The 21,871-nt window shown below is 53.2% G+C and overlaps 1 protein-coding gene and 1 non-coding gene across 3 annotated transcripts in view; both read left to right on the forward strand.

Annotated features, from left to right (window-relative positions):
* Window positions 1-21,871, forward strand: part of smtnl (smoothelin, like) — a 64,747-nt gene that overhangs the window by 23,657 nt on the left and 19,219 nt on the right. The window contains exons 2-3 of one of the 2 annotated variants that reach the window (XM_070856900.1): window positions 15,879-15,969; window positions 20,465-20,659. In XM_070856900.1, coding sequence (XP_070713001.1) covers window positions 15,879-15,969; window positions 20,465-20,659 — 286 coding nt within the window. The remainder of the gene's footprint in view (window positions 1-15,878; window positions 15,970-20,464; window positions 20,660-21,871) is intronic. The other variant, XM_070856901.1, reaches the window with a different exon arrangement.
* LOC139227225 (U2 spliceosomal RNA) lies at window positions 4,513-4,694 on the forward strand. The gene has a single exon (XR_011587415.1). It is a non-coding gene; the product is annotated as a U2 spliceosomal RNA (small nuclear RNA).

The raw sequence follows: 21,871 nt of genomic DNA on the forward strand, positions 1-21,871 counted from the left end.
TATAAGTGGCTGGGCAGTTGGCGAGAATGGGGTTCGACCCCCGAGTTAGTTCTGATCTCAATCAGGGTTAGTCATTGGGGAATTATATACCCGTCTTTCAGCTGAGACGTTAAACCGAGGCCCCGTCTGCCCTCTCAGGTGAGCGTAAAAGAACCCATAGCACTATTTCGAAGAAGAGCAGGGGAGTTATTTCCGGTGTCCTGGTCATTGTGGGAGCTTGCTATGTGCATATAGGCTGCCGCATTTCCTACATTACAACAGTGACTGCACTTCTAAAGTATTCCATTGGCTGTGCAGCGCATTGGGATGGCCTGAGGTGGTGAAAGGCGCTATAGAAATGCAAGTCTTTCTTTCTTTCTATAATTTATATCAGTGTTCCTGGGTAAAAATCAGCAAGGCTTCTTCGGCAGCACCTCCAAAACCCGCGACCTCTACCCCCTAGAAGGACAAGGGCAGCAGGCGCATGGGAACACCACCACCTCCACGTTCCCCTCCCAGTCACACACCATCCCGACTGGGAAATATATCGGCCGTTCCTTCATCGTCGCTGGGTCACAATCCTGGAACTCCCTCCCTAACAGCACTGTGGGAGCACCTTCACCACACGGACTGCAGCGGTTCAAAAAGGCGGCTCACCACCACCTTCTCAAGGGGCAATTAGGGACGGGCAATAAATGCCGGCCTTGCCAGCGATGCTCACATCCCTGGAATGAATTAAAAAAATTAAGGCTTGTGCTCCCGATCTTTGTCTCGTGCCCCTTGCTGGACAGTGCAGGTCCGTGGAAGTTGGGTGAGGATATAGAAAATAGGTGCAGGAGTAGGCCATTCGGCCCTTCGAACCTGCACCACCATTCAATAAGATCATGGCTGATCATTCACCTCAGTACCCCTTTCCTGCTTTCTCTCCATACCCCCTGATCCCTTTAACCATAAGGGCCATATCTAACTCCCTCTTGAATATATCTAACGAACTGGCCTCAACAACTCTCTGCGGCAGGGAATTCCACAGGTTAACAACTCTCTGAGTGAAGAAGTTTCTCCTCATCTCAGTCCTAAATGGCTTACCCTTATCCTTAGACTGTTACCCCTGGTTCTGGACTTCCCCAACATCGGGAACATTCTTCCTGTATCTAACCTGTCCAGTCCCGTCAGAATTTTATATGTTTCTATGAGATCCCCTCTCATTCTTCTAAACTCCAGTGAATACAGGCCCAGTCGATCCAGTCTCTCCTCATATGTCAGTCCTGCCATCCCGGGAATCGGTCTGGTGAATCTTCGCTGCACTCCCTCAATAGCAAGAACGTCCTTCCTCAGATTAGGAGACCGTTACAGAGATAGGGAGCAAGATTCAAATTGATCAATGGCATGCAGGGTAGTGGAAAGCCAGAACTCTCTCCCCCAAAAGGCTGTGGATACTGGGGGTCAACTGGACATTTCAATTCGGAGATTGGTCAATTTTTGTTGAGTGAAGATATTCAGGGTTACGGAAGCAAGGCAGGTAAACGGAGTTAAGATACAGATCATCCATGATCTCATTGAATGGCCTCCTCCTGTCCCTGTGTAACAGGCTCGAGGGGCTGAATGGCCTCCTCCTGTTCCTGTGTAACAGGCTCGAGGGGCTGAATGGCCTCCTCCTGTTCCTGTGTAACAGGCTCAAGGGGCTGAATGGGCTCCTCCTGTTCCTGTGTAACAGGCTCGAGGGCTGAATGGCCTCCTCCTGTTCCTGTGTAACAGGCTCGAGGGGCTGAATGGCCTCCTCCTGTTCCTGTGTAACAGGCTCGAGGGGCTGAATGGGCTCTTCCTGTTCCTGTGTAACAGGCTCGAGGGGCTGAATGGCCTCCTCCTGTCTCTGTTTAACAGGCTCAAGGGGCTGAATGGCCTCCTCCTGTCCCTGTGTAACAGGTTCAAGGGGCTGAATGGCCTCCTCCTTTTCCTGTGTAATGGGCTCGAGGGGCTGAATGGCCTCTTCCTTTTCCTGTGTAACAGGCTCGAGAGGCTGAATGGCCTCCTCCTGTTCCTGTGTAACAGGTTCGAGGGGCTGAATGGCCTCCTCCTGTTCCTGTGTAACAGGCTCGAGGGGCTGAATGGCCTCCTCTTGTTCCTGTGTAACAGGCTCGAGGGGCTGAATGGCCTCCTCCTGTCCCTGTGTAACAGGCTCGAGGGGCTGAATGGCCTCCTCCTGTTCCTGTGTAACAGGCTCGAGGGGCTGAATGGCCTCCTCTTGTTCCTGTGTAACAGGCTCGAGGGGCTGAATGGCCTCCTCCTGTTCCTGTGTAACAGGCTCGAGGGGCTGAATGGCCTCCTCCTGTTCCTTTGTAACAGGCTCGAAGTGGTTCTAACCCGATGAACAAATATGTTTGCTGTGAAGGTGGGAGATTCAGAGCGGAACCCTTATTCCCGAGAGAAGCGGGGGGAATCTGTCCAAACACGGGATTAGCAGTTTGCATGTTGTTGACAGAACCGACTCTGGGGAAAGGCAAGTCAGGTCGAATGGTCATTCCAACCAGGCAGTTAAAAATAGCAAGAGGAAGAAAGAGAGTCAGAGAGAGAGAGAGATAGAGAGAGAATGAGCGAGACAGAGAGAAAGGGAGAAAGACAAAGAGATGGAGAGAGAGATGGGGAGAGAGAGAGAGAGGGAGCGAGAGAGAGACAGAGGGAGTGAGAGAGAGAGAGACACAGAGTAGGAGCGAACAAGAGAAAGAGAGACGGGGGAAAGAGAGAGAGACAGGGGGAGAGGGAGAGAGACAGCGAGAGAAAGAGACAGCGAGAGAGAGAGACAGTGAGAGAGAGACAGTGAGAGAGACAGTGAGAGAGAGAGAGAGAGCGAGAATGATACAGAGGGAGAGAGAGGGGAAGCGATAGAGACAGAGGGAGAGGGAGAGAGAGAGAAAGAGAGAGACAGAGAGAGGGAGAGACAGAGAGAGAGAGAGGGAGGGGAGAGAGAGGAACAGAGAGAGACAGACAGACAGAGAGAGAGAGAGGGAGGGAGGCAGAGCGAGAGACAGACAGACAGAGAGTGAGAGAGATAGCGAGAGAGAGATAGACAATGAGAGACAGAGGGAGAGAAACAGTGAGACAGAGGGAGCAAGAGAGGGCGAGAGAGACAGAGAGAGGGAGACAGACGGAGAGAGAGGGAGAAAGAGACGGAGAGAGGGAGTGAGAGAGACAGAGAGGGAGCGAGCAAGAGAAAGAGAGAGAGAGACAGAGAGAGTGAGACAGAGAGAGTGAGACAGAGAGAGACAGTGAGAGAGAGGGATAGAGAGAGGGATAGAGAGAGAGACAGTGAGAGAGAGACAGACAGAGAGAGAGAGAGAGAGAGAGACAGTGAGAGAGAGGGATAGAGAGAGAGACAGTGAGAGAGAGACAGACAGAGAGAGAGAGAGAGAGAGAGACAGTGAGAGAGAGAGGGAACGATAGAGAAAGACAGAGGGAGAGAGAGAGGGGGAGCGTTAGAGAGAGGCAGAGGGAGACAGAGAGAGAGAGAAAAAGACAGAGAGAGATGGAGAGAGAGAGACAGACAGAGAGGGAGCGAGTGTTGGGAGTTAGGCCGTGTCGGAGGGTGGGGAAGCAGGCCCCTTTAGCCCGACTGTATGACGGGACCATCTGTTGCTAATCCACGTCCGTTAGCCTGAGCCGGCTGTCGGTTCCCCTCCCACTGCCGAGCAGCAGCAACATTCTGAGGGACTGATGTCACCGCTCCCTGCACCAGCTTTCGTCTCTCGTCGTTCCAGCTCCTCCCACCCATGCCAAACCCCTCTTTCCCCCCAACGCCCTCTCTCCCGCCTCGCCCCCCCCCACCCCTTCCCCCCAACCCCTTCGCTCCTCGAACCCCTTTCTCGCTCCCCGCAACCCTTTCTCCCCCTCCCCCTCTCTCCCCCTCCTCCTCTCTCCCCCTCCCCCTCTCTCCCCCACCCAGCTCCCTTCCCATCTCGCCCCTTCCCTCCCCCTCCCCATCACACAGTTCTGCCAGCCGCCTGCGTGTTCACAGTGCGGCCCATGAGCACAGCTGCAAGATCTTTTATCAGGAGAATATTTTTCCTGCTCCAGTTTCCATGGGTAGAGTTAACTTGTTGTGTCGCTGCACGGAGGGAAAGGGGCAGCATGTAACTTTTACTCCGAGAATCTTAGAGCAAAGAGGGAGGCCATTGGGCCCATCGAGCCTGTGCCGGCTCTGTGACAGAGCGATCCAATCAGTCCCACTCCCCCCGCTCTTTCCCCACAGCCCTGCACATTTCTCTTCAAGTATTTATCCAATTCCCGGTTTGAAAGTCACCACTGAATCTGCTCCCACCGCCCTTTCAGGCAGCGCGTTCCCGATCACAACTCGCTGCGTAAAAACATTCTCCCCGTCTCCCCCTCTGGTGCTTTTCCCAAATATTTTCAATCGGTGTCCCTCTGGTTACCGACCCTCCTGCCCCTGCAAACAGTTTCTCCCGATCTACTCCATCACAACCCCTCAGAATTTTGAACACCTTTATTAAATCTCCTCTTAACCTTCACTGCTCTGTATCTGTTTATTCAGGGTACGCCTTTTGGCTAAGATCAAGTGTAGTATCTGTTCTTATCAGTTTAATATCCCCTATGGGGACATGATATTGACTTGATTTTTGGACAGGGAGCTGGATCAGGGGCTTGCCCCGTCCACTCCATGCACCGACCTGGTATTGCAATGTGACAGGAACGGTGCAACTTTGCCTCTCGGCCTTTTGGCCTAAGATCAAACACATTGGCGCAATGTGATCTTTGGCATTAGAGTTGATCTGGAAAGAAATTGGATTAAAAACAAAACTGTACAGAGTTTTGGCTAAGATCATGCGTAACTGACCTGACAGGGGAGTAACCATGACCCCAACGTGGTTCTCCCTGGATCAGGAAGGTGGTTCTCCTATGCTTTTTGGAAATAGGAGGTGGGTGGGGGGCCTGACCCATCCACCTCCATGGCACGAACCTGGTATTGCAGTACTTCCAGGAACGGTGCAGTGGCTCTAGGCCTTTTGGCTAAGAGCATTGGCGCAGAGTGATCCTTGATGTGTGCAAGGTGACCTCTGGCGTTTGTGATCTGACAAAGAATTGGAAAGATTGGCTACGAATTTCAAAAAAACAAAAAAAAACTGTACAGAGTCACTGTTTATTCAGGGTAAGGGTCACTCACTAACTGTACAGAGTCACTGTTTATTCAGGGTAAGGGTCACTCACTAACTGTACAGAGTCACTGTTTATTCAGGGTAAGGGTCACTCACTAACTGTACAGAGTCACTGTTTATTCAGGATAAGGGTCACTCACTGTGTAACTGTACAGAGTCACTGTTTATTCAGGGTAAGTGTCACTCACTAACTGTACAGAGTCACTGTTTATTCATGGTAAGGGTCACTCACTAACTGTACAGAGTCACTGTTTATTCAGGGTAAGGGTCACTCACTAACTGTACAGAGTCACTGTTTATTCAGGATAAGGGTCACTCACTGTGTAACTGTACAGAGTCACTGTTTATTCAGGGTAAGGATCACTCACTAACTGTACAGAGTCACTGTTTATTCAGGGTAAGGGTCACTCACTAACTATACAGAGTCACTGTTTATTCAGGGTAAGGGTCACTCACTGTGTTACTGTACAGAGTCGCTGTTTATTTAGGAGGGTAAGGGTTGTGACAGATGCAAAGGTCAATCCAGCTGTAAATGATGATATGATTATTTCTGCGTTGATTTGCTGTCGGAGTGACTGGATTCAGACTAACCCGTGCTGGGGGTGCCTGCCTTTCTCTGCTGGCTGCAATATGGTTTGGTGTTCTCAGGTGTGTCAGTCACAGACCAGTATGGATCAGTCAGGATGCCGAGAGCTGTTCCCAGGGCACAGGTGCACACTGGCGGCCCCCTGCTGTGGGGGGAGTGACCGTCGAGGGAAATAAAATGTAATTTCCCAAATGCCAGCGATGTGTGTTGGCCGATATCCTGTCCACCCTCATTAGTGGGGTGGGGCCCGCTCATGCTCCTCTGTCTGTACCAGGCTGTGCTGTAAACAGGAGAGGCACTCTGTGCCTCTACCCACCCATTCTCAGAGCTCACTAGGGCTCAGAATCAGAGCGGGCTGGGCCCAACTCAATGTATTGGTGCTCCACCCCGTGCCTCCGACCTAGGCCAACACCAATCCCTGTACACTCTGTTGGATGACAGATCTAATTCCCTGTGCAAATCTTCCACCAATTGCACACTTGCTGTGTTGCATGTGAGTCTGGTCAACAAGGTAAAACCACCAACGATGTCTCCACAAGATCCTACAAATCCCCTGGGAGGACAGGCACACCAACATTAGTGTCCTCGACCAGGTCAACATCCCCAGCATTGAAGCACTGACCACACTCGATCAGCTTCGCTGGGCAGGCCACATAGTACGCATGCCAGATACGAGACTCCCAAAGCAAGCGCTCTACTCGGAACTCCTTCACGGCAAACGAGCCAAAGGTGGGCAGAGGAAACGTGGATGTGGTGTATTTGGACTTTCAAAAGGCTTTTGACAAGATCCCACACAAGAGATTGGTGTGCAAAATTAAAGCACATGGTATTGGGGGTAATGTACTGACGTGGATAGAGAACTGGTTGGCAGACAGGAAGCAGAGTCAGGATTAACAGGTCCTTTTCAGAATGGTAGGCAGTGACTAGTGGGGTGCTGGGACCCCAGCTATTTACAATATATATTAATGATTTAGGTGATGGAATTGAGTGTAATATCCCCAAGTTTTCAGATGACACTAAACTGGGTGGCGATGTGAGCTGTGAGGAGGATGCTAAGAGGCTGCAGGGTGACTTGGACAGGTTAGGCGAGTGGGCAAATGCATGGCAGATGCAGTATAATGTGGATAAATGTGAGGTTATCCACTTTGGGGGCAAAAACACAAAGGCAGAATATTATCTGAATGGCGGAAGATTAGGAAAAGGGGAGCTGGAATGAGACCTGGGTGTCATGGTTCATCAGTCATTGAAAGTTGACATGCAGGTACAGCAGGCGGTGAAGAAGGCAAATGGTATGTTGGCCTTCATAGCTAGGGGATTTGAGTATAGGAGCAGGGAGGTCTTACTGCAGTTGTACAGTGCCTTGGTGAGGCCTCACCTGGAATATTGTGTTCAGTTTTGGTCTCCTAATCTGAGGAAGGACGTTCTTGCTATTGAGGGAGTGCAGTGAAGGTTCACCAGACTGATTCCCGGGATGGCTGGAATGACATATGAGAAGAGACTGGATCAACTGGGCCTGTATTCACTGGAGTTTAGAAGGATGAGAGGGTATCTCATAGAAACATATAAAATACTGACGGGACTGGACAGGTTAGATGCGGGAAGAATGTTCCCGATGTTGGGGAAGTCCAGAACCAGGGGACACAGTCTAAGGATAAGGGGTGGGCCATTTAGGACCGAGATGAGGAGAAACTTCTTCACTCAGAGAGTTGTTAACCTGTGGAATTCCCTATCGCAGAGAGTTGTTGATGCCAGTTCATTGGATATATTCAAGAGGGAGTTAGATATCGCCCTTACGGTTAAGGGGATCAAGGGGTATGGAGAGAAAGCAGGAAAGGGGTACTGAAGGAATGATCAGCCATGATCTTATTGAATGGTGGTGCAGGCTCGAAGGGCTCAATGGCCTACTCCTGCACCTATTTTCTATGTTTCTATGTTACAAGGACACGCTCAAAGCCTCCCTGGTAAAGTACGACATCCCCACTGACACCTGGGAGTCCCTGGCCAAAGACCACCCTAAGTGGAGAAAGTGCATCCGGGAGGGCGCTGAGCACCTTGAGTCTCCATGCCGAGAGCATGCAGAAATCAAGTGCAGGCAGCGGAAGGAGCGTGCGGCAAACCTGTCCCACCCTCCCTTACCCTCAACCACTGTCTGTCCCACCTGTGACAGAGTCTGTGGCTCTCGTATTGGACTGTTCTGCCACCTGAGGACTCGTGGTAAGAGTGGCAGCAAGTCTTCCTCGAGTCCAAGGGACTGCCTATGATGATGAATCCCCGGGAGGGCGTGGGGTGGGGGGGTGAAGCAGTTACTCAGTTTATCTTTTCTTATGGAGGTGCCTTCCTCGTTGGGAACCCCAGCCCAATGCGCAGGACAAAATTGAGGCTAAAGGGCGCGAAGGAAAAGCAAGATAAATGGGGACAGGGCTGGGGTTTGAAGCCTGAAGATTGCAGAAGAACGGGAAGACTAAGGGAGGCGAGGAGTGGAAGAGCTTGAAGAACGAGTGAGTGCAGGAGACGGTGCGATGGATCCTGCAGCATGGTGATGATGCAGGGAGAAGGAGGAGGATGAGGGACAGGGATCTGGAATTCAGGAGGAACGCAAGAGAGCGTTGACAATTGGTAGATGAGTGATAAAAAGATAACGATGAGGAGAAAGAGACTGAAGGCGATATCTGTCTGCCACATTTCTCTACATCACAACAGTGAATTGGCAGTGAAGCACTTTGGGACATCCTGAGGTGCTGAATGATTCTGCAGAAATGACAGTTGTCTCTGTGCCCGTGAGAGAGGAATTGTTTATCAGGCGATAAGCTGTGTTCTGAAACCAGGAATGTGCGAGGTGTTGGAGGAGTCTCCCCAGTCATGGGAAATGTGTCCATGTTTTTGAACAGCACGGGGCTTTGTAGAAGACTTAACATTTGTTAAGGAGAAGAGATCGACACCAAAAGAGGAGAGTGTTACCTGGGGCAGCTTTAGCACTGGGTGAGAATACAAGGCCGAGAATGTTTATATTTAGATACAAAAGGATTGAGCCATTAAAGGTAAGAGGTTGGTGAGAGACATGGTAAAACTGTCTTTGGAGATGTGAAAGAAGGTGGGGGTTCCTCACGACCTCAATGAGGAGATGAAAATGCAGCGATCTGACCATTGCACCGAGGATCGGAGGATGTAATCTGAAGAAGGGTGATGGATGAGTGTAGAGTTAAACCATCAGCAGAAGTGTGGAGAGGGTTTGATGATAAGTGGCGGAGGTCCTTGATATGGAGAAGGGCAGAGCGTGAGAGGACTCTTGGCCTTGGGAACCTGAGTTAATGGAAAAAGAGTCACGATGATCCATTGACTATAATTAAAGAGCGAGCGATGTGACAGGAAACCAGATAGCGCTGGTGTCAGGCCAGGGTGATAATGTGCTGTGTCCTTTGGTCTCAGGCAGACACGGCCAGAGCCCAAGTTCTCGGGTGTCAGTATTGGGCACCATAACAGGGCCTGATCCTGTGCTCTCCCCACTTCCATTTAGGGGTCATTGGACAGTCATCCAGAGCAGGAACCCTGGCCGACCTTTCCTTTTCCTAAACTAAGGGTACTGAGGCCAGGTAACAGTACCTCAGTCACCAGCCGGGACTCAAATCAACAAACACCAGACAGAACAGGAATCGGACACAGAGCCTTCTAGTGAGGACCAGGTCATAAGAACCAGGAGCCGGCCATTCGGCCCCTCGAGCCTGTTCCACCATTTAATATGATCATGGCTGATCCGATCATGGACTCAGCTCCACTTCCCTGCCCGCTCCCCATAACCCCTTATCGGTTAAGAAACTGTCTATCTCTGTCTTAAATTTATTCAATGTCACTTGGTGGATTCACCCACAAATCCACTGGGGAGAAGTTGTGATGATGTCATGCCTCAAGGTATAATTACAACAACAACTTGCATTTATACAGCGCCTTTAACGATATAAAACATCCCAAAGCACTTCATGGGAGCATCATAAAACAAACTTTGGCAGCCAGCTACATAAGGAGATATCAGGGACAGGTGACCAAAGCTGGGTCAAAGAGGGAGGTTTTAAGGAGCATCTTAAAGGAGAGAGAGGCGGAGAGGTTTAGGGAGGGAGTTCCAGAGCTTGGGGCCCAGGCAGCTGAAGGCACGGCCACCAATGGTGGGGCGATTATAATCAGGGATGGTCGAGGCCAGAATTAGAGGAGCGCAGAGATCTCGGGGGTTGTGGGGCTGGAGGAGGTTACAGAGATAGAGGGTGGGGGGGGGGGGGGGAAAGAGGCCATGGAGGGATTTGAACAAAAGGATGAGAATTTTTAAATCGAGGCTTTGCCGGACCGAGAGCCAATGTCGGTCAGCGAGCACAGGGTGATAAGAACATAAGAAATAGGAGCAGGAGTCGGCCATTCGGCCCCTCGAGCCTGCTCCGCCATTCAATACGATCATGGCTGATCTGATCAGCTTCACTTCCCCGCCCACTCCCCATGGGTGAGCGGGACTTGCTGCAAGTTAGGATACAGGCATATGTAATTCACGGGCTCCTCACCTTATTAGAGTATCGTGTGCCCACACCCCCTCAAATTCCCTTCCCTTGGTTTAGTCTGTACAGGAAGTGCTCCCAACAGAAAATTCCAAATGCCAGGAAAGCCCCGCCCACAATTGGCCTCCTGCCTCGTACCTTCACTGCTCACACCATTCAGCATCGTCCCATCGCCTTCCTTTCTCCCCCAGTTACCCGGCCCTCCTCTGGGGGAAACACTGGGGTTCCGTTAGTTCCTCTGGGACTCAGTACCTCAAGCCCACGTGTGAGTCCCAGACAGCGAGTGTTGCCAGGATTACGCACGGGATTAACTATCGCCCTGCACAGCACGGAGCAGAGCGCCGAACCTGGAATCCTGTTTGGCTCAGTACCACACAGGCCGATGGATTCACTCAATGGCCTTTGAAGGAGTGTCTCAAATTCTGTAGTCTTAAAGGAGGTAGAGTTTTGTCAATAATCCAATGGAGGGGCGGGGGGGGGGGGGGGCGAGGCAAACGCATATCCCTATAGAACCTGCCAGATATTCCTGCCATTAATTTGAATGGAATGAAACTAAGGCAGGTTCTGTGAAGGGTGTGCGATGCCCCCCCTGTCTGATCAGCATCCGGGCAGTGGTGAGGAGGATGGGAGCCCGGTATCTCGGTGCGAGAGGGTGAGCAGGAGGTTCAGCCTGCGCCCCCGACCCCCCCCGCTGGTCGCTCTGAGATTCCACAGGCTCTCACTCTAACCCTTGTCCCATTTTGGAAGGAGCCCCTGGGCCTCTCGGTGTCGTTCTATTTAAAGATCATTGTTTACACTCCATCTGTCATGGATCAACACTTGAAGCAAGCTCATCTCTCGCGCTCTCCCTCCCTCTCCGTTGTCAGCAGGCAAGACACGGCTCGAATCAAGGCTGAGGGATTTCAGTGCCGCAGTGCGAGCGTTAGCAAGTCTGCGTTCACGGGGAGCGCGAGGCTCTCGACTGAGCCTCGGCCTGCTAACTTCAAAGTAACTTCTCCGACAGTTGGTGTCGCTGGGAATCTGCGGCCCGAGAGCCACAGATCATTGTTGGGTAAGGGTATCAAGGGACGTGGGATCAAAGGCGGGGAACTGGGCCTGGAGCTACAGATCGGCCAGGATCGAATGCAGTGCTGGAACACGCGAGAGGCTGAGCGGCCTCCTCCTGTCCCTACTTGCTGCCTGATACACCATGGGAGCTCTCCCTCGAGCCTGTCTTCCTCTGCTGCCGCTGCCATTTACTGAGCTAAACCATCAGAGAAATAAAGGAATGAAGGTCTTGCATTTGCATTTATATAGCGCCTTTGACAACCAATGAAGTGCATTCTGAAGTGCGGTCACTGGTGTAATGTGGGAAACGCGGCAGCCATTTTGCGCACAGCAAGCTCCCACACACAGCAATGTGATAATGACCCAGATAATTTGTTTTAGTGATGTTGGTTGAGGGATAAATATTGGCCCCAGGACACCGGGGATAACTCCCCTGCTCTTCTTCGAAATAGTGCCATGAGATCTTTTACATCCACCTGAGAGGGCAGACGGGGCCTCAGTTTAAGGCCTCATCCATAAAATGTCACCGACAGTGCTGCACTCCGTCAGTACTGCCCCTCCGAAAGTGCAGCCCTCCCTCAGTACTGCCCCTCTGACAGTACTGCCCCTCTGACACTCCCTCAGTACTGCCCCTCCGACAGTGCAGCCCTCCCTCAATACTGCCCCTCTGACAGTGTGGTCCTCCGACAGTGCGGCGCTCCCTCAGTACTGCCCCTCCGACAATGCGGCGCTCCCTCAGTACTGCCCCTCCGACAGTGCGGCGCTCCCTCAGTACTGCCCCTCCGACAGTGCGGCGCTCCCTCAGTACTGCCCCTCCGACAGTGCGGCGCTCCCTCAGTACTGCCCCTCCGACAGTGCGGCGCTCCCTCAGTACTGCCCCTCCGACAGTGCGGCGCTCCCTCAGTACTGCCCCTCCGACAGTGCGGCGCTCCCTCAGTACTGCCCCTCCGACAGTGCGGCACTCCCTCAGTACTGCCCCTCCGACAGTGCGGCACTCCCTCAGTACTGCCCCTCCGACAGTGCGGCGCTCCCTCAGTACTGCCCCTCCGACAGTGCGGCACTCCCTCAGTACTGCCCCTCCGACAGTGCGGCACTCCCTCAGTACTGCCCCTCCGTCAAGAGTGTCAGCCTAGATTATGGGCTCAAGTCTCTGGAGTTGGGCTTGAATCCACGACCTTCTCTCTTAGTGGTGAGAGAGAGAATGCTACCCGCTGAGTTATGGCTGACATCTGTAACTTATGGGATTTGGCCAGCCCGACTGTAACCTACCGAAACGGCCAATCTTCAGCTGTAAACCCATCGCCAAGGCGACCCCGATCCTGCGCAGCTTCACCGGCCGCCGTCTGGTTCGCAGCGAGAGTCACGCACCAACGGTCAGAAACAGGGATTCTGGATCATCGTTCCCTTCCATCCCTCTCCCCCACCCACACACCCATCCCCTCCCTCACCTATCCCCTCCCCACCCAGCCCCCACCTACACACCCATCCCCTCCCTCACCTATCCCCTCCCCACCCAGCCCCCACCCACACACCCATCCCCTCCCCACCTAGCCCCCACCCACACACCCATCCCCTCCCTCACCTATCCCCTCCCCACCCAGCCCCCACCCACACACCCATCCCCTCCCTCACCTATCCCCTCCCCACCCAGCCCCCACCTACACACCCATCCCCTCCCCACCTAGCCCCCACCCACACACCCATCCCCTCCCTCACCTATCCCCTCCCCACCCAGCCCCCACCCACACACCCATCCCCTCCCTCACCTATCCCCTCCCCACCCAGCCCCCACCCACACACCCATCCCCTCCCCACCTAGCCCCCACCCACACACCCATCCCCTCCCTCACCCATCCCCTCCCCACCCAGCCCCCACCTACACACCCAGCCGCTCCCCACAAGCTCCACCCCTCCCCACACAATCAGCCCCTCCCCTCCCCCAACCCATCCAGTCCCTCCCCACAAACTCCACCCCTCTACCACACAGCACCCATCCCCTCCCCCGACCCAATCGGACCTTTCCCTACCCAGCCCAGCCCCCATCTCAGTTTTGGTCAGTTAACGCAACACTAACTATGAATCTAACGGAGCCCTGTTGGTCACATTACTGTCCACTGAAGCCCATCCCCCCAGTGGCCCAACTCTCCCCATCAAAACCCATCCCTCCAGTGGCCCAACTCTCCCCATCAGAGCCCATCCCTCCAGTGGCCCAACTCTCCCCATCAGAGCCCATCCCTCCAGTGGCCCAACTCTCCCCATCAGAGCCCATCCCTCCAGTGGCCCAACTCTCCCCATCAGAGCCCATCCCTCCAGTGGCCCAACTCTCCCCATCAGAGCCCATCCCTCCAGTGGCCCATCATGATAGGCAGCCCCTCGGAATCGAGGAGGACTTGCTTCCACTCCCAAAGTGAGTTCTTTGATGGCTCAACAGTCCAATACGAGAGCCACAGACCCTGTTACAGGTGGGACAGACATTCGTCGGGGGAAGGGGTGGGTGGGGCTGGTTTGCCGCGCGCTCCTTCCGCTGCCTGCGCTTGGTCTCTTCATGTTCCTTGCGTCGAGACTCAAAGAGCTCAACGCCCTCCCGGATGGACTTTCTCCACCTAGGGCGGTCTTCGGCCAGGGGCTCCCAGGTGTCAGTGGTGATGTTGCACTTTACCAGGGAGGCTTTGAGGGTGTCCTTATAACGTTTCCGCTGCCCACCTTTGGCTTGCTTACTATGAAGGAGCTCCACATAAAGCATTTGCTGAGGGAGTCTCGTATCTGACATGCGTACTATGTGGCCTGCCCAGCGAAGCTGATCGAGTGTGGTAAGTGCTTCAATACTGGGGATGTTAGCCTGGTCGAGGACACTGATGTTGGTGCGCCTGTCCTCCCAGGGGATTTGCAGGATCTTGCGGAGACATCGTTGGTGATATATCTCCAGTGACTTGAGGTGCCTTCTATACATCGTCTATGCCTCAGATCCATACAGGAGGGCGGGTATTACTACAGCCCTGTAGTCCATGAGCTTGGTGGTAGATTTGAGGGCCGGATCTTCAAACACTCTTTTCCTCAGGCGGCCGAAGGCTGCACTGGCGCACTGGAGGCGATGCTGAATCTCCATCAATGTCTGCCTTTGTTGATAAGAGGCTCCCGAGATATGGGAAATGGTCCACGTTGTCCAGGGCCGCGCCGTGGATCTTGATGATTGGAGGGCAGTGCTGTGCGGTGATGACAGGCTGGTGGAGGACCTTTGTCGTACAGATGTTAAACATAAGGCCCATGCTTTCACATGCCTCAGTGAATACATTAACTATATCCTGGAGTTCAGCCTCAGAATGTGCGCAGACGCAGGCATTGTCCGTGTACTGTAGCTCAATGACAGAGGTTGGGGTGATCTTGGACCTGACCTGGAGGTGGCGTAGGTTAAACAGCTTCCCACTGGTTCTGTAGTTTAGTTCCACTCCAGCGGGGAGCTTGTTGACTGTGAGATGGAGCATGGCAGCGAGGAAGATTGAGAAGAGGGTGGGAGCGATGACACAGCCCTGTTTGACCCCGGTCTGGACGTGGATCGGGTCTGTAATGGATCCGTTGGTAAGGATCACGGCCTGCATGTCATCGTGGAGCAGGCGAAGGATGGTGACAAACTTTTTGGGGGCATCCAAAATGGAGGAGGACTCTCCATAGACCCTCGCGGTTGACAGTGTCAAAGGCCTTTGTAAGATCGAAGAAGGCCATGTGTAAGGACCCAACTCCCCCATCTCATTCAGCTTAATTTTGAATGACCCCAATATTTTCCCTCCACTCTCCCGCCGGCAGAATATTCTCACTCTATGGGTGATGGTTTTCATTTTACTTGTTTTAAATGTACCTCCTCTTCTTCTGCTGACCTGACTCATTTTGAAGCAATAATTCTGGTCTTACTTTCTCTGTACCATTTAACATCCGATGCAGTCCTGCCCAAATATCTCTCTCTCCCCAATGGTAAGTGGGATGGGGTTTATACCGGGGGCTGGTACATGGTCCGTGGAAGAAGAAGTGTTGACCAGTTGAACGGCCAGGTCTCATTCAACGTTTTCCTCTTGATAATCTCCATTTTAGGAGGGACCGATTTCCCGGGCTCCCTGGTCACAAGGACAAGGGCAGAGTCTGCCTCCGAGGGTTTCTGAAGCTGGATTCCTGGGACGGGGGGATTGTCCTATGAGGAGCGATTGAGCAGGCTAGCCCATTATTCCCTGGAATTTAGAAGAATGAGAGGCGATCTCATTGAAACATACAAAATTCTTACAGGGCTCGACAGGGCAGATGCTGAGAGGATGTTTCCCCCCGGGCTGGGGAGTCTAGAACCAGGGGTCACAGTCTCAGGATAAGGGGTCGGCCATTTAGGACTGAGATGGGGAGAAATTTCTTCACTCAGAGGGCGATGAATCTTTGGAATTCTCGATAGAGATATGGGGATTGGGCGGGAAAGTGGAGTTGAGGGCGATAATCAGCCATGATCTCTGAATGGTGGAGCAGGCTCGAGGGGCCGAATGGCCTACTCCAGTCCTAAAACTTATTCCTTTCTCTTCCTTGTCTCTTCAGGTTGAAGAACAGATGGCAGCACAGAATGGGACAGAAGGTGGGAGATTGACAAACGTCAGTGGAGAAGTGACCACGCTCCACTCCATGAGAGGCAAGACCGGATAAATCCTTCCCATTCCCATCGTTCACTGCGGGAGGATGGTTTAATTCATGTTCTTCTCCTCTTGCTCTATCAGTCTTCCTCCAAGACAGCTGGGAGGAACAACTTGGGCGACACTCCCTGCATCAACGCCCAACATCACTGTCGCCTTCCACCCGAGCTCCAGGTGTCGATGGCTTAGTGGGTAGCTCTCTCTCTCTCTCAGTTAGAAGGTCGTGGGTTCAGGTTCTACAACAGAGACTTGAGCACAAAGTCCACACTGACATTCCTAGTATTGAGGGAGCGCCGCACTGTCGGAGGGGCAGTACCGAGGGAGCGCCGCACTGTCGGAGGGGCAGTACTGAGGGAGTGCCGCACTGTCGGAGGGGCAGTGCTGAGGGAGCGCCGCACTGTCGGAGGGGCAGGACTGAGGGAGCGCCGAACTGTCGGAGGGGCAGTACTGAGGGAGCGGCGCACTGTCGGAGGGGCAGTACTGAGGGAGCGGCGCACTGTCCGAGGGGCAGTACTAAGGGAGCGGCGCACTGTCGGAGGGGCAGTACTGAGGGAGTGCCGCACTGTCGGAGTGGCTGTACTGAGGGAGCGCCGCACTGTCGGAGGGGCAGGACTGAGGGAGTGCCGCACTGTCGGAGAGGCAATACTGAGGGAGCGCCGCACTGTCGGAGGGGCAATACTGAGACAGCGGCGCATTGTAGGAGGGGCAGTACTGAGGGAGCCCCGCACTGTCGGAGGGGCAGTACTGAGGGAGCGCCGCACTGTCGGAGGGGCAGTACTGAGGGAGCGGCGCACTGTCGGAGGGGCAGTACTGAGGGAGGGCCGCACTGTCGGAGGGGCAGTACTGAGGGAGTGCCGCATTGTCGGAGTGGCTGTACTGAGGGAGCGCTGCACTGTCGGAGGGGCAGTACTGAGGGAGCGCCGCACTGTCGGAGAGGCAGTACTGAGGGAGCGCCGCACTGTCGGAGGGGCAGTACTGAGGGAGCGCCGCACTGTCGGAGGGGCAGTACTGAGGGAGCGGCGCACTGTCGGAGGGGCAGTACTGAGGGAGGGCCGCACTGTCGGAGGGGCAGTACTGAGGGAGTGCCGCATTGTCGGAGTGGCTGTACTGAGGGAGCGCTGCACTGTCGGAGGGGCAGTACTGAGGGAGCGCCGCACTGTCGGAGAGGCAGTACTGAGGGAGCGCCGCACTGTCGGAGGGGCAGTACTGAGGGAGCGCCGCACTGTCGGAGGGGCAGTACTGAGGGAGTGCCGCACTGTCGGAGGGGCAGTACTGAGGTAGCGCCGCACTGTCAGAGGGGCTGTACTGAGGGAGCGGCGCACTGTGGGAGGGGCAGTAGTGAGGGAGCTCGCACTGTCGGAGGGTCAGTACTGAGGGAGTGCTGCACTGTCGGAGGGGCAGTGCTGAGGGAGCGCCGCACTGTTGGAGGGGCAGTAGTGAGGGAGCGCCGCACTGTCGGAGGGGAAGTAGTGAGGGAGCGCTGCAGTGTCAGAGGTGCCGTTTGTTGGATGAGACGTTAAACCGAGGCCCTGTCTGCCCTCTCAGGTGGATCTAAAAGATCCCACGGCACTATTTCGAAGAAGAGCAGGGGAGTTCTCCCCGGTGTCCTGGGGCCAATATTTATCCCTCAACCAACATCACTAAAACAGATTATCTGGTCTTTATCACAGTGCTGTGTGTGGAATGTGCACAAGTTGGCTGCCGTGTTTCCTATAATATTGTAAAAGTACTTCATTGGGTGCAAAGCGCTTTGGGATGTCCTGAGGTCATGAACTGCGCTGGAGGAATGAACGTTCTTGCTGTTAACCACAATGGGCTCAGAGAGCCAGTAAAACGGAAATAAAAACAGAGAATGTTGGAAATCTCAGCGGGTCAGGCAGCATCTGTGGAGAGAAACAGAGTTAACGTTTCAGGTCTGTGACCCTTCGGCAGAACTGGAAAACATTGGAGATGTAACAGGTTTTTAAGCAAGTACAGAGGCGGGGAAAGGGAGAGTGGGAGGGTGTAAGGCCAGAGAGATTAAATGACAAGAGGGATGGTAGTGCGAAGGGGAAAGGAGACAGCAATGGGACAAGTACAGAAACAAAAGATGAACACGGAAAGAGAGACTAAGATCGATGACCGTCATGATACTCCCCAGCTCTTGTTATTTTGTAGTTGAGAATGAGGAAAGCGTGTATTGATCTGGAAGTGTCCCAAGGCACTGCACATTCAGGGCAGTCACTGTTGCAATGCCACGGCTGCCAATTTATACACAGCAAGATTGTCATGTATCTTACATTATTATATATAACTGTATCCTAACATGCTATACATGACTGTAATAAGATATGACCTGTAACCACCAGCATACCTTACCACCAGGGGTGCACTTGCAAGAGACAGGTATATAAGGACAGGTCTCAGGCAAGTGCAGCATTCCAGAGCTGTGAAATAAAGGTGCAGGTCCAGAGTGACCTTGACTTCACTACATGCCTGGTGTGACTCTGTACTGAGGGGACAGGACTTTACAAAGATCCCACAGTGAGAATGCAGAGTTTGGTTTGGGTGGTGTTGATTGATGGGAGGAATTGATGCAGGAGAGTGCCCTGCTCTTCCAACGGTGGCCATGGGGATCCTTAGATCAGTAGAAGAGACACAGATTTTTGAACGATAAGGGTGTCAAGAGTTATGGGGAGCGGGCGGGGAAGTGGAACTGAGCCCATGATCAGATCAGCCATGATCCTATTAAATGGCGGAGCAGGCTCGAGGGGCCAAATGGCCTACTCCTGCTCCTAATTCTTATGTTCTTATGTAGAGCAGGCAGGCGGAGGCCACACAGCACTTCCCACAAGCCGGCACTCTCCCAGCACTGAGCCTGGACTCTATGCACAGACCCTTGGTATGGCCGGAATCCGAGAGCCTTTCAACAATAGGCAGGCAGTGACTGAGCGAGTTCAATCAAAGAACCGGCGTACATGGAGTTAGAATTTAGATGTACAACAGCCCCCGTTCCAATCATAAGAACATAAGAAATAGGAGCAGGAGTCGGCCATACGGCCCCTCGAGCCTGCTCCACCATTTAATAAGATCATGGCTGTGATCATGGACTCAGCTCCACTTCCCCGCCCGCTCCCCATAACCTTTACTCCCTTATCGCTCAAAAATCTGTCTATCTCCGCCTTAAATATATTCAATGACCCAGCCTCCACAGCTCTCTGGGGCAGAGAATTCCAGATTCACGACCCCCAGAGAGAAGAAATTCCAGCTCATCTCAGTTGTAACCTCACATTTTCCCACATTATACCCCATCTGCCAAATGTTTGCCCACTCACTTAGCCTGTCTATATCCCTTTGCAGATTTTTTGTGTCCTCACAATTTGCTTTCCCACCCATCTTTGTATCATCAGTAAACTTGGCTACATTACACTCGGTCCCTTCATCCAAGTCATTAATATAGATTGTAAATAGTTGATGCCCCAGCACTGATCCCTGCGGCACCCCACTTGTTACTGTTTGCAAACCCAGAAAATGACCCATTTATCCCGACTCTCTGAAGTCTGTTAGTTAGCAAATCCTCCATCCACGCTAATATATTAACCCCGTGAACTTTTATCTTGTGCAGTAACCTCGTCGTAGAATTGTACAGTACTGAAGGAGGCCATTGGGCCCATCGAGCCTGTGCCGGCTCTGTGACAGAGCGATCCAATCAGTCCCACACCCCCGCCGCCCCTGCCCTTTCCCCACAGCCCGGCAAATATTTCCTTTTCAAGTATTTATCCAATTCCCGGTTTGAAAGTCACTATTGAATCTGCTCCCACCGCCCTTTCAGGCAGCGCGTTCCCGATCACAACAACTCGCTGCGTAAAAATTCTCATCTCCCCTCTGGCTTTTTTGCCAATTACCTTACCTCTGTGTCCCTCTGGTTACCAACCCTCCTGCCCCAGGGAACAGTTTCTCCTTATTTACTCCATCAAAACCCTTGCTGATTTTAAACGCCTCTATTAAATCTCTTCTTAACCTTCTCTGCTTTGAGAACAACCCCAGCTTCTCCACGTCACTGAAGTCCCTCATCCCTGGGACCATTCTCATAAATCACTGAACCTTCTCTGAGGCCTTTACATCCTTCCTAAAGTGTGCTGCCCAGAATTGTGCACCTTACTCCAGCTGAGGCCTAACCAGTGATTTATAAAGGTTTAGTGTAACTTTCCTTGCCTTTTTTGCTCTATGCCTCTACTTATAAAGCCCAGGATCCAAGGAGCTTTTTTTTTATCAGCCTTCTCAAATTGTCCTCCAACCTTCAAAGACGTGTGCAAGTACACCCCCGGTCCCTCTGCTCCTGCAGAGGTTTATATTACCTCTCATTTTTCCGACCAAAATGCACGACTTGCTTTGCCTACGGGGATGGGCCGAGACCAGGGGCTGAGTTTGGGGAGGTCCCACCTCACACTGCTCATTGCTGCCCCCACCCCCCTGTCTGCGCAGCACTAATGAAATTCCGCTTTCTGCCCAAAGCAGGGAAGGACGTGTCAGGATCCGGCCCGGCCGCGGGGTTACAAGAACACCAGCCGGCCGCTGTGGGCCTCGCCCACCTGCCCATCACTGCCGTCACCAAATCCGGGGAGAAGTTCTCTGCGGAAATGTCGGCCAGCGGAGCCTCGCGGTCGGAAACCCTCAGCCAATCGGTCAGTCACACCGCACATCAGTCAGGTGAGTGGCACCAGAAGGCGGTCAGTAAATATTCTGTCGTTTCCCCCCCCCCCCCCCCACGTTTCCCGCCCACCCTGTCGTTTCCCCCCCCACACCCCCGTTGTCCCCTCCCCCACGCCCCCGTCGATCCCCCCCCACCGCCCCCGTCGTTTCCCCCCCCCACGCCTCCGTCGTTTCCCCCCACCAGTCGTTTCCCCCCCCCCACGCCATCATCGTTCCCACCCCCCCCCCCCCACTCACCCCGTTGTAAAGAAGATTTGCCTGATTTTTTTCCCCCAGGAACACGTATCAGTTAGAGAAAGAAAGACTTGCATTTCTATAGCGCCTTTCACCACCTTAGGACATCCCAAAGCGCTTTACAGCCAATGAAGTACTTTTGAAGGGCAGTCACTGTTGTAATGTAGGAAATGCAGCAACCAATTTGCGCACAGCAAGCTCCCACAAACAGCAAGGTGATAATGACTAGATAATCTGTTTTTAGGTGTTGTTCGAGGGTCGCTATTCCTCACTAGGGGCATCGTCGCTGAGCCTGATCCTAAACCTAGCCAGTGCCCGACTGAATGTCCTCGCCATTACCCCGGGATACGAGGGCCAATCGGGGCCTACTGCTGCCTCAGTTGGGATCCAGCACAGACCAGGGATGGGAGACGCCCACCCCCCATACACCCAGCTGGGGACACTGCCATGCACTGTACACGGTTCACCATCACCCCCCTACAGCAGAGCAGGTTGGTAGCTCCTGCCCCTTTTAGACGGTCTTGGTGAGACAGAGGGGCAGGTGACTGGGTCTGTCGGATATTAACGCTCCCCGGACTGTGCGGGGACAGCGGGTCACAGGCCAGGTGTCGGGAGGGGCACAGCAACCAGTCTCGGTGCCCACGGGCAAATCCAGCCTGGGCTCCCGGTCCCAGTCGCTGCAGGAAGAGACCAGATGGTCCATCAAGCCGGCCCTTCACCGTGATGGCCGGAACATCATGACTAAAGACTTACATTTATATAGCGCCTTTCATGACCACAGGTCGTCCCAAAGCACTTTACAGCCAATGAAGTAATTTTTGAAGTGTAGTCATTGTTGTAATGTAGGACGGAGGATTGGGAAACTTTTAAAAACCAGCAAACGACTAAAAAAAATAATAGAGGGGATAGATTATGAAAGTAAATTAGCAAGAAATATAAAAACAGATGGTAACAGTTTCTACAGCTATATAAAAA

Source organism: Pristiophorus japonicus, chromosome 16 (assembly GCF_044704955.1).
Source record: "Pristiophorus japonicus isolate sPriJap1 chromosome 16, sPriJap1.hap1, whole genome shotgun sequence".
Taxonomy (NCBI): domain Eukaryota; kingdom Metazoa; phylum Chordata; class Chondrichthyes; family Pristiophoridae; genus Pristiophorus; species Pristiophorus japonicus.